Source organism: Lingula anatina, chromosome 9 (genome assembly GCF_051362555.1).
Source record: "Lingula anatina isolate TDL-2025a chromosome 9, LinAna3.0, whole genome shotgun sequence".
Classification (NCBI taxonomy): domain Eukaryota; kingdom Metazoa; phylum Brachiopoda; class Lingulata; order Lingulida; family Lingulidae; genus Lingula; species Lingula anatina.
In genome coordinates, this window is record NC_141775.1 from 9502997 (window position 1) to 9521752 (window position 18756).

General features: G+C 35.6%; 1 protein-coding gene across 3 annotated transcripts in view; it reads right to left on the bottom strand.

The window, feature by feature from the left end:
- Window positions 1-439: 439 nt before the first annotated feature.
- The window catches only part of LOC106159656 (zinc finger protein castor homolog 1), a 47072-nt gene continuing 28755 nt past the window's right edge, over window positions 440-18756 (bottom strand). For all 3 annotated transcript variants that reach the window (XM_013535986.2, XM_086995655.1, XM_013535988.2), the window contains exons 4-13: window positions 12624-12753; window positions 12196-12283; window positions 11691-11855; window positions 11147-11363; window positions 10705-10842; window positions 9843-10304; window positions 9322-9562; window positions 8898-9020; window positions 8492-8612; window positions 440-8175 (exon numbers count right to left, since the gene is read on the bottom strand). In XM_013535986.2, the coding sequence (XP_013391440.2) occupies window positions 5911-8175; window positions 8492-8612; window positions 8898-9020; window positions 9322-9562; window positions 9843-10304; window positions 10705-10842; window positions 11147-11363; window positions 11691-11855; window positions 12196-12283; window positions 12624-12753 (3950 nt within the window). In that variant the 3' untranslated portion in view covers window positions 440-5910. The remainder of the gene's footprint in view (window positions 8176-8491; window positions 8613-8897; window positions 9021-9321; window positions 9563-9842; window positions 10305-10704; window positions 10843-11146; window positions 11364-11690; window positions 11856-12195; window positions 12284-12623; window positions 12754-18756) is intronic.

Here is an 18756-nt window from a genome sequence, read left to right on the forward strand (position 1 = left end):
CTATACGCAACAGGACAAGACAGCATCACACGAAATGAAAAGATCAACTGTATATTTGTTGATTTTTTTCATCTTTATCTCGATTAAAACGTGTGTAAATGTGAAGTTTGAAATAATCGATTTTTAAATAGAAGGCCGGGTCACCAAAAGAGTCAAAAAGATACTAATTTAAAATGTTCATTACTTTTCAATCTGAACACTTTTTCACAATAAAGAAAAAAATTTTGATACAAGACAATAGACATACGAGAAATTTGTTTTAGTAATCCTTAGTACATTAATACGATATGTGCCCTCTGCACCATGCCCAAATTCAACTTCATCATATTCAATTATATATTTGAAAATAATTTAAAATGCTAATTAAAAAAAAAAAAAAAAAAAAACATTTTCATTAATGAATTAATTACTAGTACACAAACAACACACAACAACAATATAAACTTGTTTGTATAATGCTACATTTTATTTGCATATTATAATACAGTACTTTCACCCAAGCTTTGCATAAACTTCTGTTTCATAATACTGATAGATTTGTTTGGTCTTGAGAAATGTTTCATGTTAAAAATTAAAGAATTATTCCATACGACTTTCATGGTGAATCTATTACACTTTATGTCTAATGCTGTATTTTAAATTGAAAAAAAAAAAAAAAAAAAAAAAAAAAAAAAAAAAAAAAAAAAAACTGCAAATTCTTCAATACAGAACATACACTTATACAAATCACAATTAGATTTAACACTGATACTTCTATAGGTAAAAGAGAAAAAAATGTCACAGCAAATCCACAGAGATCAAAAAGCTAAAAAAAAAAAAAAAAAAAAAAAAAAAAAAAAAAAAAAGATCATTAAAAGCAGTTTTCTTACATGCATAAATGATACAGAATCTATTGCATAAACCAACAGGCCTATCTTTTAAATCATATACATAACAATATCCTGCATCCTTCTAATGTCTTAGGGTCTATTCCCACAACTTTAGATCGATCTATCACCGCGGGGAGTCTCACCAGACTACCTTCAGATAATCCCCCTTTAGTGTCCGTCCCCGCCCACTACAAGCCGTAAGGGGCAATTAACTTTCGTGTCCGCCCGGCTGACAGCTATTCAGCGCGAACCCCCAGGGAGTTAGTTCGATCCAAAGTAGGTCGATCTAATCTATGGAAATGGGGTGTTAGGTCCCGAATTATGTATCTAACTATTATCCAGAAGGAACATTCGTGACAAAAAGTACCCACAAACTTAGGCAACCAACAGTATTTATAGATTCATGCATATTCTTCGATCATCTATGAGCCCTATTATATAGTGAGAGCCTTACTACATGGACACAATTTCAATAAATTACAATATGGTAAGAAACACAGTGAACCAAACTTTTTGTATACAGATGAATCCTTCACTAAAACAATAAAATGTGAAATTTCTATAAGCCTAATTGTGCCAAGTGCCTTAAAACAAGTGCAAAAATGATGCAATTTATATAAATACCTATTGACCACTACTAAGTGAAATAGTATAGTACAGAATCTTGTTGTATCTTACATTAATATTCTACTCGTACATGCAGCCATGAAATATGCCATTCCTCAACAACAGCAAAATACCACCACCAAAACATGGCAGTCTGTGGAATGCTTCAACAATCAGAATGTCGTGATTTGCAAGAGGTGGGAGAATACATGTTTTGCATAAGGTAGGACACCATGTTGCATGAGGCGGAGTTGAGTGGCATGAGGCAGGACACTGTGTTGCATGAGGCGGGACATTGTGTTGCATGAGGCGGGACATTGTGTGGCATGAAGTGGGAGATTGTGTTGCATGAGGCGGGACATTGTGTGGCATGAAGTGGGACATTGTGTTGCATGAGGCGGGACATTGTGTTGCATGAGGCAGGGACATTGTGTGTTGCATGAGGCAGACATTATGTGTTGCATTACACAGGAGCATCCCCAAAAGAAAAATATGCCAAGAGAATACAGCTTTATGTCACTTCACTCTTTAGAAAACAGGTTCTGAACAATTAAAAACAATGCAAACAAATGTACACACTTGCATTCTCATTTACTGATACTGATGAACTATACCTACATAAGGTAGAGAATAATTTCTTAAACTTTTGTTGGGATTTAGGAATAAATATTAATCATAAACTTAAACGATGTACAATGTAAATATGAAATTGCATCCTTTCAAACACTGGTTCAACATCCAATCATTATCATTGTAAATACATTCTCCTCCAACATTATTCTTAATTCACTATGCTATATTAAATCAGGCAACTAAATATGTAAAAAAAATGCATTTCAAGGTATTTTGACTTGGAGCGATATAGTAGTAGCTTTCAGCAATTCAACTGTACCAGAATGTTTTGAGAGACTGACAACTCAAAAGCCTGACTATAACATCAAGTTAATGGAATCAGTTTAATGGAGCCCAGCAGCCAATCAACAAATGCTCTTGTCGAGAGCCTGAGAAATAAAACTTTATTGAGCACTACGATATTAACAGATAAATTTAACAGGCTCTCGACACTACTGTTTTATAAAATATGCATATACAAAATAAACTGAGTTATAATGTATGTCCCCTGTGGTGTAATTATACACATGGCAGCTCCCTCTCAAAACATACTGGTATGGCTGCATCCCTTAGATATTATGTGTGATGTGAAAAGACTCTACTTTGTAAGACGCATTTCATGGTGATAGAAATTTCCACAAAAAATTAGTAATTTCGACATGGTGCATCTTAGAGTGAAGCCTTCTGGAAGTTGGTATTTACCAATGATATGACTTGGAAAAATCGTAAGACCAAGTAAGGCACCTAAGATTTAACAGTCAATTAAGAATCCTTAAATGCCCTAGATATGAAGGTACCAGTATCTCGGCAACTACAGGCCTTATAAGCAGATTAGGCATTACCATAATAAACAACCTCTACTTAGATATAACAAAACTATTTTTTAATATCACTTATACACAAGGAAACATCAATACTTCAGTTCTCTCTCTCTCACACAGTATTTCATCTACTGGTACCAGTATCTATCAAAACAATTATTCTTATTAATTCATACTGTGCATGCTTGAAATTGAGTATACTACAGAAAAGCAGCTATAAGATTTTTCATCGACCCTATTATATATAAAATGCCATATAACTTACAATGAAACTTTTATGCAGTTTAAAAAAAAAATCCATTAGCTATATAAGTAAAACAAATTCTTCCTTTTTTGGACTAATGGTATATAGATATCTTGAAACAGTTGCTATATACATGTATATATATATATCATGATATAACTTTTCTTAAGAATTCACAGCCAAATGAGCAAATATACATTATTATCAAATAAATCCATTATCTTCAAGTTCCTTATGCAATAAACACTTATCATTCATCAGTATACACCTTGCATCACTACTCACGTAATGTACATTAATTTAATCAATCAACTATTGTTTCTGATATTAAATATATTAAATAATATGTACATAAGCATGTCTATAATCAAACTGTTATCCTTATTAGAGATCATAATCATCATTGCATCTTAAAAAGTTCATTATATTTTTATTTACTGTATTCTACCTAATGTTTATGCACATGGATATATATTCCTGACATACAGCAGAGGCACTCACTGTGTGAAATAACTGCATGATCTATGGTGTAATTTCTTTCTTCGGTTACTCATTTAAAAGAAGATATTGACCAAAGCCAACAGTTACAGACAATAGTTAATTTTTCGAAAGTTATAAATTGCTAAGAAATTAATATTTAAAACAAATCAAATGATAGAAAAAAAATTATTTAATGGAAGAGTGACCACAGACAGAAATAAACTTGATATTTTAAATTGGCAATAATCTCTGACCACAATTAAGCATAAACTTCATGCAGTTTGAACATTATCATTTCCAAAACATACAGCAAAAACACACAATCATCATTCACACATATTCTAACCTCAAATCTAACAGCAGTCAGCTTTGCAGTGCACGGATTCAAAAAACGTTCTATGGCAATTATCAAAACATTTACAATACCAAGAAACAGCTATCAGCAGCTAGACCCAAAATCATTCCCAAAATCATTTCATGATGTTTTAAATTTGCTAGTACATGTGCAACCTGTTCTTTTAGTTCAAGATAAATAATATTGTTTCAAGGTTTAACAAATACGTCCTGTTGAACTGAAAAGTTATACAAGACAAATTCACATGAAGCACTAAGAATGGTTAAAACTCCCCCAATTTGCTTCTATTGGTGGTTACTTACAAATCCCTTTTTTTAAAACATGTCTTTATTCTATTAAAAGATCTGTAATTTCAAGCAAGGACAAAGGCTGTAACCTGTCACACCAGAACTGCTCTTAATGATCAACATTTTTGAACCCTTCTTTCCAAAGAATGTACAAAAGAAAGAAAAAAGTTCAGGAAAATATATAATTTTGCTTAAATTCTGAGGAATCACCTTTTTTTTTGCGGTCCCAAAGATGTTTCTGATTTTTTTTTTTAAATCTCCACACATACTGATTATATTTTTAGACTCTGGAATGCTAAAAACATCCCCTTAAACACTTAATTTCTTTCTGTCATTGGCAAGCATGCCTAAGAGAGCAGATACTTGTTATATTGCCACGAATCTGGATTCTAGTATTCTATTTTAGAGATCTTCTTACATATTGCAACAATGCTTTTAAATGGATGAAAAAAGCATTTTTTTCATGTCTTTCAGTATTGCATAATTACCACAGAGAAATCACTTAACTTTAGCAGCAATATATAAAAACTAACTTGCATCTCATCAAAAACTTTCAGGCAAATATGACCTCAATCATCAATATACAGGCATATATCATAAGCCAAACAGCAGTCTAATAAAAAAGATTACATAGAAAGTAAAAAAGAAAAGAAAAATCTCTTCATTACAATAATTATAATAATTACAGACCACTAGGGACTAACTCTTCACCTCTAAACCTTCCGAGCTGTAAATACACTTCTAAAATCATCACCAGACATTTAAAACACCAGGAGAAATAACAGGCATAAAGGCTTTTTTTCAGTGATGTGCCATACAAAACCTCAGACACAGAACCTGTATCAAAATATATCTTCTGGAAAGAATATCTCCACCATTAAAATCCTACATATAAAGTGTTTGCATCATCCCTGACATTCTAAGTATAATGTATTGAACAAACTTGCAAGCTTGGGAAAAGGTCTGTGCAAGATGGGTGTAACTCCACAAATTCAATGTCTTCATCCAATAATATATCATAAATTTGAAAATAAAATATACTTGTCACATATTCACTACTAAGTATATGAAACATCCTCCCCCTTGCCTCTTCATCTCTTTCCAGAACCATTCAAACCTCCTCCATCCTTTCTTTATTCCCCATCTTTCTTTTTACCACATGGTTTGATGTTGGTGCTTACTAGTCCACAAGACCAAAGTTCAGTTTTGCACGATATGCCTCCTCACTGAAGCACTTCTTCCATCTTCCTATCCTCTCTTTTTATAGACTATCTTGTGTGCTGCCATTAGAACAGTTTCAAATCATACTGCATTCTCTCCTTGTAAAAAAATTCCCTCTGTCACCACTAGCACGTTCTCCACACATCCTGATGAATATATTATGGCCTCCTGCTGAAATATGTCATGCCTTAATTATGATAAATTCCAGATATTCCTCTGAACATCTCACGCACACCATACTATGAGTTTCTTTCGTGCAGCACGTTATTCCATATACGCTGAAAGGTCCACCCAAAGTGCAGATTTGTCAAGGGAAAAATAGGGCCTTTTCCTGTGTGCATTTCTTTCAGCACTACATGAAGCAGCATGTAATACTACACGGCCAACCATTGTATAAGATATGTGGAGGGAAGAATTATGCCACTTCATGTTTGCGTTTGTGCTGCGCCATCTGGCAGGGACTGAGAACACAGTGAGAGCAACCAGCATACACGCAGTGGTAATGGGTCTGCTTCTTGCTATGCGGACAATTGGCCACATCACATTCTGCAGTCTGAGAGATTTTCGTGAACCCCTGCGAGGCAAACTTCTCCATCTTAGAATGCTGTTTCCTGTGGGCTGAAACTTTGCTCGTATCTGTGCAAATGAATGGACAACGCAGACAGTGGTAGTGGGATGACTTCCCTGCATATTGGCAATCAGGACGTCCGCATTCTGAGGTTCCGCGATACTGCTGGAACTGGCCTCCCATTATGGCGTCCACACGCTCGTGGCGTATGCTGTGCTGCACGATGCGGGAACGGTCGGTGAATGCGAACGCACAATCAGGACGGGAGCAGTGAAAGTGGGTCAGGTTCTGGCGATGTGCACACTGGGCGTGTCCGCAGTCCTCGGAGTAATGGTACCGTTGGAACCCGTCTGGTAACGGATCGGTTTTACTGGGCACTGGGTTAGAGTGGGATACCTTCTGCTGCTTTGGGGCCGGCTCATCATTGGTGATGAAATCCTCCATGTGGGTGGAAATTCTCTTCCGTCCTGACCGTCTGGAGCTGTCTTGGAGAGACCCCCCGGTGGAGCTGATGGACAAATCGAGCGATTCCTCCTGCGGAGTATCTGCTGCCCCATTGCATTCTGGGACACCACCTTTTGCCTTGGAATGTGACTGACCTGACTTCTGCTGTTCATCGTAATTGTGCTGGTTTTGTTGGGCTTTTTCTAAAATGCTTGTGAAAGCTTCTGGTTTCAAGGTGAGTGAAGACGAAGCTTCCACATCATCTCCATCTTCCGCCTTAGCGTTCCCACCAGATGTTGCTTCTGTGGTTGCTTCATTCCCATTAAAAGTTACTGGAACATTCTGATTAAGTGCAGCAGTGGGCATTATGCATATTTGCTGGTCTTCCTCCAGTTTCAACCCATGTTTGGCAATGTGCACTTTCAACCTGTCCTCATAAGAGAAAGCCTGGTTGCACTCCTTGCAGTGAAAATGCTCACGCTTCTTCAGCTTGCAAAATGGCCGTCCACAGTTCACATTCGCTGGGCAATACATCTGCACCTTCATCATGTCCCAGTTGTTCTGAGGCATGCTCTGCATCGCTTTCTGCTGCAGAAGTAGGGCCAACGGTAGGAAACCCTGAGTTGCCGAGGCAATGGTGGCTTTCTGCTGCTCTTCTTGACTCGTTGGGCTAAGAGTAGGCGATGTTGTTGATGAAGACGCCAACTGCTGGGGAGCTGCCATTAGTACCGGTTGAGCTACGGCAATTGGTCCTGCCGAAGTGTAGATGATTTGAGGCATCATGTGACTGATCATCTGAGTGCCCATCATGCCAGCAGCAGTGTTGGGAATGCTGACAGGCATGCCCCCACTGGTGGGAAAGAAGGTACCTTTAGCTTTGACAATGTTCTTGGCCTCATTATCTTTTTCTGGGGTCAGCTTGTAAGCCAGTGCCTGATTGGCTGTTACAGTTGATGGAGGAAACGGCACACCCTCTTTTGGAATTGGGACTTTGACGGGTAAGGGAGAGGAGCCTTCTGCCTGCTTGCTGCCCTCTTGGTGTTTTTTCTCGTGTTGTGCCATGGTTGTTGGTCTCACAAACGAATAGTCACAGCGTGAGCGTGTGCAGTGGAAATGCTTGTTGGCACCGTTATTATGACAATGTGGACGGCGACAGTTGATGTTGCGATCAAAGAACTCGTAGCCTTCGAGGATGTGGATGTAGTTGTGAAAATCGCGGCAATGAAGATTCAGCACGTCAGCCCGGTCACTGGCGTGATGACAACGCGGTCTAAGGCAGTGGTAATGAACCTTTTTATGAAACAAACAGAGATGATCTGGGCAGGGCTGAGCTTCATCGAACTTCATAAAGCCCTTAATGACCTTGGTTGTTGCATTAAGGCTTTCCAAATCCTTCTCTGTCAGCTCTGTCTTATCATCGACATAGGTGCCCTCTTTCAGCTCTACTTTTGGCACCACGGGGATGTGGGTTTTTGGATACTTGGGAGGTCGACCTCGACGGGTTTTGGGAAGAGTAAAATGGTTGAAGAGGTTCCCGCTGTCCCCGCCTTGGGATGAAGAGGGTTTGGACTTCCTACAGAGAACAGCACTGAGGTATTCGTGTTCCCTGTAGTGGGTAAGACGGGCAAATATGTCTCCTGTGCTGGAGATGACACGCTGACAGTTAGCCTAGAAGGTAAAATAGAAGAAAAAATTCTATCAGTTTTATGTTATTTTTAGAGATATGATATTGTGAGGCAACCACAAAATCAGTTTGAGACACAAAAACTGGCCACAGACCAATTGCCAGTCAATTAAATTAGAAATAAACACTGTAACATCGTGTAGATTTGTTTAGTTGAATTATAATAAGAAAAAACAAATTAATAAATATAATCAAAATTTCAATAATTACACAGAATGCTCTGCATCCCAATTTCCCTAATTACAGAAGGCAACATGGGGTTCAGAGAGAAGAAAAAAATAATTTGAATATTTCTCTTACCCAGAGGCAATGATAGTGCTTCTCCTTCCTGGCGTATGGACACAATTCCTGGCTACACTGCTCAGACTCATTGAACTGCATATATGTGAGATCAGAGATTTTGTCCTGCTGCTCATGGTTTCTTTAAAATAAAAACAAAACGTTAATGTTATATGCAGAAACAGTTAATTTCTTGAAGGTACTCTATACAGGATTTAGCTAAAGTTGAAAGATAAGTACAAATAAAAAATATGACTTTGGGCAATTTAAAAAAGTGTACAGTAAATGTACATACCTTAAAGATACTAACAAAAAGACTACATTTCTACTCAGTAGTTTGAAACAATATCTTCCATTGTGTTAGTTGAGAATACTAACACAATGTAGCAATTGTATCGATTTAGATTGTGTTGGGTGATATATTTACCTTGCATGCTCCCTGACACCTTCCTTGGACCTAAATACCATATTGCATCCAGTGATATTGCAGTGGTAGTGGTCTTTATAGAGATATTCACAGCGGGAGTTACATGGGTCATTAGCAGTATACCTGTATATCATAACATACATATTTTATTTATCATTATTACTATTTCTATAAATATAAATGGCATCACCATTATTAGCATTATAACTATTATTTCTAGCTTCTCTTTTCCCCATTTCGCTCTTTCTCTTTATGAAAAAAATTTCTTATGTTGGAATTAAACCTCAATCAAAACCATTCATCACAACATACACACATGCACAAAAAAGATGAAATGACAAAAATTCAGGCAAAAATTCATAATACTCCTCTCGTCCCCCCCCCCCCCCCCCCCCCCCCCCCCTTTTCATTTCTAATTTCTTACCTGGTCAGAATGCCTTTCCACGAATCATCTTTGACATTATTCTTGGTCACCTGGAGCTTGGTGGGGTCAAAGGTCATCTTCTCAATGGGTGATGCCTCCCCGGGTGTTACTTTAGCTGCCATGGAGGTATTGTGGGTAGGCGTGGATGAAAATGAGGCTGACTCCGTCTTTACCGAACTTTCTGTCTTCTTTTTCTCAAAGGTTGGAATTGGTAAATTGAGGGAATTGTTTAAGTCATCACCTGTAAAATAGTACAAAAATTATTTACCAAATTTTACAAATCTTAAGATGGAATAAGTCTGATTATAGAAAGCCAATTTAAAGATATATAATGTTAAGTTGAATAAATTTATTTCAAAGGTGTCAGTAGTTCAGGTAGATGATTATAGAAAACGTACTGCTAAAAATGAGAGAGAGAGAGAGAGAGAGAGAGAGAGAGAGAGAGGAGGAGGAGGGAGGGAGGAGAAAACTGATATTAAGGTAGTAAAAGAAGAAAACCACAATACATATTTTTTTTTTACCTGTAATGTCTCCAGCACTTTTGGTCAGGTTAATTGAGGAATCTTCTTCTTGTGGCGAGTTGGTCTCAGAGCGAACACTCATCATGGAATCTTGGGTATCCATATTAATCTGAAGATCTGACCCTATGGAGGAAGTGGTAGAAAAATCCAAGGGGCTAGATGCTCCAGAGGGGGAAACTCCCTTCACTGGTGTATTTTCTCGTGACAGTTTCATCTTAACGAGATCATCAATGTCCACATATTCCGCCTCCTGCTTGATGACAGGAAGTTGGAAGTTCTGCAAGGTGAATTGTGGGATACCACTTGTAGGCATAGGTGCGATGGGGACAGGTCCCACGGAGACACGCTTTTTAAAATGTTGCTCCTCTTTGAAACGCTTGTAGGCATGTTCGAAGTCACGACGTTCATGCTTTCGCTTGTGGGAATAAAGTTGTCCAGTGGAATGTAGTACATAGTCACAACCTAAAAATTATTATGAAGCATTGAAGATTTGCTAAATAAATACTGACCAATGTGTATTGGAACAAAAGTAAAGTAGTACTGAACGAATCACAAGTTTCTGACCTGGACTTATTTTAGCAAGGCATGCTTCAGCATAGCATATTGTCTAAGATATTGTAATTTGGCTAAGTAAGATGTTAAATAATTTATTTAACCTTTTCAACCAAATAAATAACTTTGTGCAAAAATTTAATTTGACTCAAATTATCAAGCTGTTTGGCTTGAAGAAATTTTATTAGTGTGAATAGAGCCTGGGTCAGTACAGGCATGCAGTAGGAAAATTTTTTATACTGGGGTTAACATTTTTTTTTTTTAAATATGTATTTGTAAAAATTATTCTTCACAAGAAAAATCCACTCACCAGGTCGAATGCAGTGAATGTGGTTACTGACTTTGGAGTACTTGCAGTTTTGGAATGTGCAGTGTTCATATTTCATAAACTTCTTGAATCCATCCTTAGAGAGAATTTCATCCTTCTGGTGATATGCTTTGTGTTTTTCTGAAAAGAAAAAAAAAATTGAATTAAGGCATTAACATGTATTTATTATTATTAGATGACTTAGCCATGCTTTAAAGAAAACACATGGACAAATACACAAAATGTGTATATTTCTGTACCACATCTAAGCAAAATGGAGACCCAGTATGTGTTCTCTCTGCCATATCTCAATCATGAAGTAAATACGGTAAAATTTAATAATTTAATATAATATTAGCTTGAGGAGGTGAAAATCTTCATTCCAAATGAGGAATATTCCAGTCTATTATCAAAGGAGAGCTATTGGTTAATTTTAGCTTCTTACCCATATCAGCCTTGTTTTTAAAGGTGAAATTACAACTGGAGCGGCGGCAGTGGAAGTGGGTGGTACGCTGCCCATAAAACTGACAAGATGGCGTCCCACAATCCTCTGTGGCTCGAAATCTCTGAAATCCTTCCTGAATGATGGCGGAATCTTTGCGGTGGTAGTTGGCATGCATCTGAACATCCGAGGTGCTGATGTAGACTTTGTTACAGCCAGACTGTTGAAAAATTTTAATGAATATAGAATTATTTTAGACATGTATAGATATCATTTGAACATATATCTTGCATGGCATTGTAACACAAACTGGATATTGGAATAATTGCATAATTCTGTAGGAAAATTGAAAGAAATAAAAGCAAAGAAAAAAAAATCAAAATGCTGGTTTTGGAACGTGGCATGCAGTTATATCCAATAGGTGACTGTGAAATTAATTAAGTTTTATTGAAATCCCATTTAATACAAAATGAGAGAGAGAGAGAGAGAGAGAGAGAGAGAGAGAGAGAGAGAAGGGGGGGGGGAGAGCAGAGGGGCCATTATTCACCTGTATGCAGTGGTAATGAGTCTGCTTGCCACAGTGTGTGCAGTTGCCAAACTTAGCGAAGCAGTCATCCATGGGACTGTAACGCATGAAACCATGCTGCAGGGAGTCATCTCGCTTCTTGTGCCACTTGAAATGGCGGATCATCTCTTCTTTCTTGATGAAAACCTTGCGAAAGAAGAGATGAAAACATTGCAATTATTCAATTAGGAAAAACCCGTTTTCAAATTGATGATTCCATTTTATCTCTAAAGAATAGAACAATATACTGTTTTGGAGATGCCATTAAAATCCTTAAAGTAGAAATGAATTCTATTGCTTTATTCAAGAACTCATGGCAAACAATTTTCAAGCTTAGAAATATAAATGTGCTAGATGAGACGTCAATTGTGTTCTGAGAAAAAGAAAACCATGCCAAGCTTAAAACATCTGCTCTCTTCAACTAAGAGCCACACCCCCGAAGAGTGCTCGCACATGTGCGAGTAAGGAGGGAAAATTTTTCCCTCACCCTGAAACTGCAGTCCACACAGTGGTAGTGTTCCTTGTATCCCATGTCTTGGCAGTGGTTGCCTCCACAGTCCGCAAATGAGACAAACCTGTAAGGCAAAAGAAAGAAGGCATTATTATCAATGCATTAAAGTGTACTACATGTATCTAGGTTCTACTGGCTGTTTTTTTTTTATATCTGCAAGCATACTGATTTAGCAATACTAAATCAAGTCACACACCCACATGCACGCACGTGAATGCATGCAAGCACGAACCCAAACACACATAAAAAATAGTGTTCATCTGTTTTTCTTTATTTTGAATCAATAATTTAAAAGTTTCCTTTACAAAAATGGACTAAAACAATTATTATAAAAATTAATTTAAATGAAACAATTTAATAAAAACCTTTATTTATTTATTAGTAAAATTGTATCTTATCAATACCTCTTGATATACTTGCTGTAGTCGGGGAGGAGTTCCCCGGCCAGTTTGGCGGATATGGTCTGAGGAGAGACATCTGGTGAGAAAACAGCCTTCACGTATTCGGCACTATTGGTGAATTTCTTCAAAGAACCTGTCAATAATACAACACGATACTTACAACAGGAGATAATATCAAGAAGCATGCTTTTACCATTTAAGTTATTTTTCAGAGATTGCGATACTTGATAAAGATGAAAAAAACAAAGCCGTTAAACTGATAGAAATCACAATAGATATTTTAATGTCATAGAGGTATAGCGACTTTTTCATCTGAGGAAAACAGAAAACTACATTTTCATCTGTATCACATCATCTAACTAAATATGGGCATAATATGAATTATACATGGTAAATTTAATAAAAAAATTTTGACCACAATAAACTCATATTTCAAAAAAAAAAAAAAAAAAAAAAAAAAAAGGCAAAATTGTTTTTCATGAAAAATCACCTACAACATTCCCACCATACTTCCTTATCTGGAAAGTTCTGAGTCACTACAGGATATTATTCAGAAAAAAAAGGAGATAATTTTCAAAAATGGCTTGTCCATAGCAATAATGGTCCCTTTTGGTCAAGTCATACATTAGTCAGAGTACTTTATACATAAATAATCATAGGAATTGTGGGAGGCAAGGAGATAATGAAAACACAACCTTTTTAACCTGAGCGTTTAACTTGATACCTGATGCACAAGATAAAACACAGGGAGGCTCATCAGTTCTCAGTCAGGATTTAAATATTGAAGCATTCAGGCTTATACAGATATTTAAACAAAATATAACATGAGATGTTGTTATATAAATATCAGATGTCATTTTTTCAATATCCATTTTATTCCAGGGCACAGTTTTTACTTGGAGTGACACTTATATAGGCATAATTATAGTTTTTTTTCTTTTAAATTTCATTATTAGTAACATGTTCAACAACACGTTTATATTATGATAAGTGCAACAATGTGTGTGTGTGTATGCACACGCGCGTGCATGCATGCATTCTTAGCTTAACGAAAATGAACTAGACGTACCTCCCATCTCTGAACCAATATGCAACCTTGACCAAAAACCATCTATCATAAACGCATTGGTCATCATTTCCTCCACATGACCACGCTCACACAAATGTTGGTTTTATAATAAGTTTGATCAGTATTCCTGGACACGAAAAACACAATAAAACAAAGCCCGCACTGTCGAACACAAATCAACCATTTCCTGCTCAAAAACAACAAACTTAACATATCTGACCTTAATAGGCTAAATCCCATCAGGCCCCCTCCCGCCCTGTCATTATATAATGTAATAGGGGAAAACTGTGACAATGTGCAGTTTTCATAATTTATGGGACGGAGCAGGAATCTGTACTTACAGAGGGATGACATCTTTTCATTTTGGCGGGAAAAGTGCCATATAACGGATTTTCCTGATGTAAATGACAATTTTCCCATACTTTTAAATGGTTTATGAATTTGTTCAGATATTCAAAGTTAAGTGATTGTTTTTTTTTTTTTCATGAGTGGTTTTTGCAATAATCTCTTAAGAGATTATTATGGAGGATAGCCATCTATGAATGTCTACGTGGTCAGATGGCAAGCACAGATTTCAGAATAATTGTGATAACCATGGTTCTGGTGTTAAAATAGAATTTATTAAACTTTTATGTGTTGTTTACAATGTATATTTTGAGGAATTTTGAATCTCATATGAAGAGATGTTAGCTGTTTTCATATATATATATATATATATATATATATATATATATATATATATAGAGAGAGAGAGAGAGAGAGAGAGAGAGAGAGAGAGAGAGAGAGAGAGAGAGAGAGATGGTTTTGCCCAATGCATGACGAATTCCAATGAAAATTGATTCTTATTTTTCATTAAACTTGGTGGGTGTTTCCTCATAAATGCACCCCATTATTCTTTTAAACAATAAAACCTCTTACTGTCTTTATTAAATATTTTATGATTATTGTTTTCAGACAATAGGACGAGGATATTAATCTTTTTGGTTTATATCTACAGCTTATTGTAATCAGTGATTTTTTTAAAAAAAAAGTTGTTCTTGAACTTCAAAACACTTCAAGATATATTTTTTTTGGAAAATTCCATGATATGACTAAATGAACGACATTTTTTTTAAACATTTAGCTTGTTTAACCAGCAAACTTAGCCTAATAGATAAATTACTGACAAATACGGTTACCTCTTACACTTGAAGATTTTTTTAAAGACAAGTACCCTTGAGAACAAAGGTTCTTTGAGAGAAAAAAGTTCTCTGGTGCAGTTTTGAAAGATAAAAGGACATAGTTAGGTAACCCTGAGGTGACACCTTAATGATTCCCAACTTCTTGAGAATATTAATTCTCTTTTAAGATAAATGGCCTGTCTTATTAACCAGAGGTCAAGGGTCTTACCCTTTGGAATGGCAATTCTTTGAGAAAGTTTGAAATATGCCTAAATACACTGTACTTTGTAGCCCAAATGTCTAAGGTGACACAATATCTAAATTATGGGGAACTGTTTAAGAGGGACTTTTAAGAGTTAAACAGTGTATTCCGGTGCTCCTTTAATTATATACCAGCAAATGGTCCTTTTCCAGTTCAATTTTGGCTCTCTTAAGTTTCTGTATAAAACAAATTTGGGGGTAAAAATATTTAACTACATCAAAAACCTAAGTCATTCATTCAATGCTGTATTCTTTCATTCATTCCTTCATTTTAGCCAAAACTGTCCATGATTAAGCACATGCACCAGCTTATGTTCCAGCTATCACAACTTCACCCTGTGATAAGTGAAAACTTACAAGATCATTACCATCTCCAAAACTGTCCCTCTAAAACAGTTCCCCATAATTTACAACAAATCTAGTCAGGTTTCACTTCAAAAGAATAATGATAATGATAATTATCTTCAGGGCTGAGCTCTCAGGCATCTAGGCATCTACGTAACGATCTTGATTTCCATTGTGAAAGTTGTCTTAATTCATGCAGATGAAGAGAAGCATGAAACTAATGAAATTGTAGAAACAATGGAAAACCTGTGTTTTACCATTTTATGAAATCCCCATTATTTTTCCATTGCATGACTACTTTATGTTAGGAAATGTGGAATGTCTTTTGTTTTACAAAGTATTTTTCTTTTAATATGTATCCTTTTGCTCCGTCTGATGTGAGAGATAAGACTTACAAAAGAAAATAAAAAGATGAAATCTTGACATTAAAATATGCAGGCCACTTTTAAGGTGATTGACTTACAAAATAAAAATTGTCCAGCACAGGGTACAATTTCTTACTAAACCTCTAAGTCATAAATAGTTTTTTGAAAAAAAATAAATAAATAAATAAATAAATAAATAAATAAATAAATAAATTAATTAAAAAATAAAGAAAAAAATTCTACATGATATATCTTTTAAAGCAAAATGCTCAATGAAAAATTATCACTCCAAAAATTTCTTCAACTTTGCTTACAAAATAATAAAAAAAAAAAATTGCGCAAGCATGTGTTCATACACACATGCCCGCGCGCACACACATACACACACACTCAAACAAAATGTATTTAAAACCACTTCACACATAAAAAACAAAACACAAACAGCTGCCAGCTTTGAAGCCATCAAAAAGAAGAAAACCAGATTTTCCTGCATTTTGATCCAAAGAGCAACCCACAAAGTCAACAAAGGTGCTTTTGATGATTTCAGCCCAGGTGGCATATCTTTTTTTCACTCTTCTCTTTCTTTTTCTTAAAAAAACAAAAGCATCCATCCCTACATGACAAGGGTGACTTGTTAAAAAGAAAGCTTTACTCTTTTGAAGAATAAAAGGACCTTTATCTAAAATACCTAGTGGAAGACAGTGCTGGGGAGTGAGAGAGAGAGAGAGAGAGAGAGGATGAGATTTGGGAGGGGGGGGCAGGGGTAATTCAAGGTCCGTTTCTTAATGACATCATCGCAGTCATTATTCCTCAGACCAGCAAACCTCTATCTGTACTGGTACCAAGTTGGATTGAGTGTTTTTAAAACATTACATGTCATTGACTTACCTATACCCATTTGCTGTTGTTTTCAAACATTACGTAGCTACGTCATTAATAAAATACTATGTCATTATTTGTAGTTGTCATCTTAACATAAATGTGCTAAGATCAAGTTCAAGTTTGCTCACAGGAGTATGTGCATGAGCATGTACATATGTAAGCACGAGTGTCTGTGTCTGTGACTCAAAAGACTTAATTTGCAATCTGCATTACAATCTTTAGTATTCATCTACACATCAAACAGTCTCCATCTTTTCCACACAAACCATACCGTATCTATCATACATTTCATAAATGACAATTAAGGGTTGTCTCTTCCTACTTCTAACTCTGTACCTTAGAGGAACCAGAGTCATGTATGTATTTAAAAATACATATAAAAGACACAGATTCCTGGCAAGCAAGACGTCTCATTCCTATTGATCCAGAGTCTTCTGATCCACCCTAAAACTTATGCTAAGGCATTTTGATTAATTTCTAACAGAGAATGAGAGGACACCCATTTTTTTTTTTTATTTTTCTTTTTGGGCACAAGGATCCTGCAGTCGTTTGCTCAAGATGCTTCCTTATTTTAACATGAACATCAAGAATGAAAATCATGAAAAGCGTCAAATATACAGATTCTTATCCACCAAAATATCCAGGGCCCACAAAGAAGGTATAATGTTGTTTTTAAAAACTCTCATTTCTGATGACATGTTTATTGCTCTGTGTCTTAGAGCAAATTGGTGCTATTTGACTGGGGCAAGTTGGTCATGCAGGGAGAAAAAAAAAACATGTATTAAAGAGAGAAGCGAATCCAATTTATTATCAGTTGGCAAGCAAAACAAAGTCAAAGGGCAGAGCATTATCTGCCGATGTGCCAAATTTTGGGTTTACGACTTTTTCATCAGTGGAAACCATGCATTCCAATGGAAGAACACAAGTAAGGGTCATTGACAGTTGTTATTATGAAATTAATAATGGAAAAAAAGTAGTTTGTGTCCTTGACAGTTAGCTAATGTTTTCAGTGATAGTTTTCAAAGCGAACAGAAAATTTGAAAAAAAAAATGCCTTAAATAGTCAAAACTACATTCATCCACTGGCAAAAAAATAATAGAAAAAAAAATAATAATAAATGATAATAAATAAATAAATATGCAAGAATGCGCCAAAATGCCTAAATCATTTGAAGCTTATGTTGGCATCCAGAAATGAACAAAAATTCAATCTAATAGTGAAACAGATGAAGAGATCAGACAACTCAGTAAGATAAAACATTTTTGTATGAAAACTCAAGCTGTGAACCACCTTAAATTAATTACAAATTTTGTGAAGAATTTAGGAAATAACACCCTTCCTTTAACTGAGCATCATAGGAAATTCCACAATCTTTCTCACATTTCGACTTGGAAAAAAAACCTTTTGATACATGTCTAATCAAACAGTAATAAAATAAATATAAGTGGGAAAAAGTCTCTTACAAAAACAATTATTCTTCACTTTTAGTGCACTAATTATCATTCCTTAACATGTCTTTGTCTGTCTGTGGCCTCAGAACTATGTTTAATGTAAAAATATTCATCATAAAATCTTACCTTTCTTTGGCATTTTCGTTCTTATATCACCTTATACAAATTAATGAAGCATGTAAGTTTCTTTCATATCAAATGTTTCCTGTCATAAATACTTGAATGAATCCTAATATATGCATAGTGGTTTTAATGATGTTTTTAAGATTATTTTAATGTTTTGACTCTTAATCCAGAATATGTAATTCTTGGCTTTTTTAAGGAACTTAAAAAGTTCTCAATCAATCTATGACCATGAGGATTAAGAAAAATCCCCTTCTTCTTAGAAAAAGGAAATAAAACCAACCATCTTCCAAAACTGACCAGTTTTACTCAACTTAATGTTATCACATTCATAAATATCAGAGGAATAAACGAGAGATATAATACACTTTATATTAAAATATGATGCATTTATCATTTATCAAATCACCACAAAAATAGCTCGCTTCTCCCAGTGATCACGAAAGAAGAAATAAAAATGTGACACACACCCATTTGTTG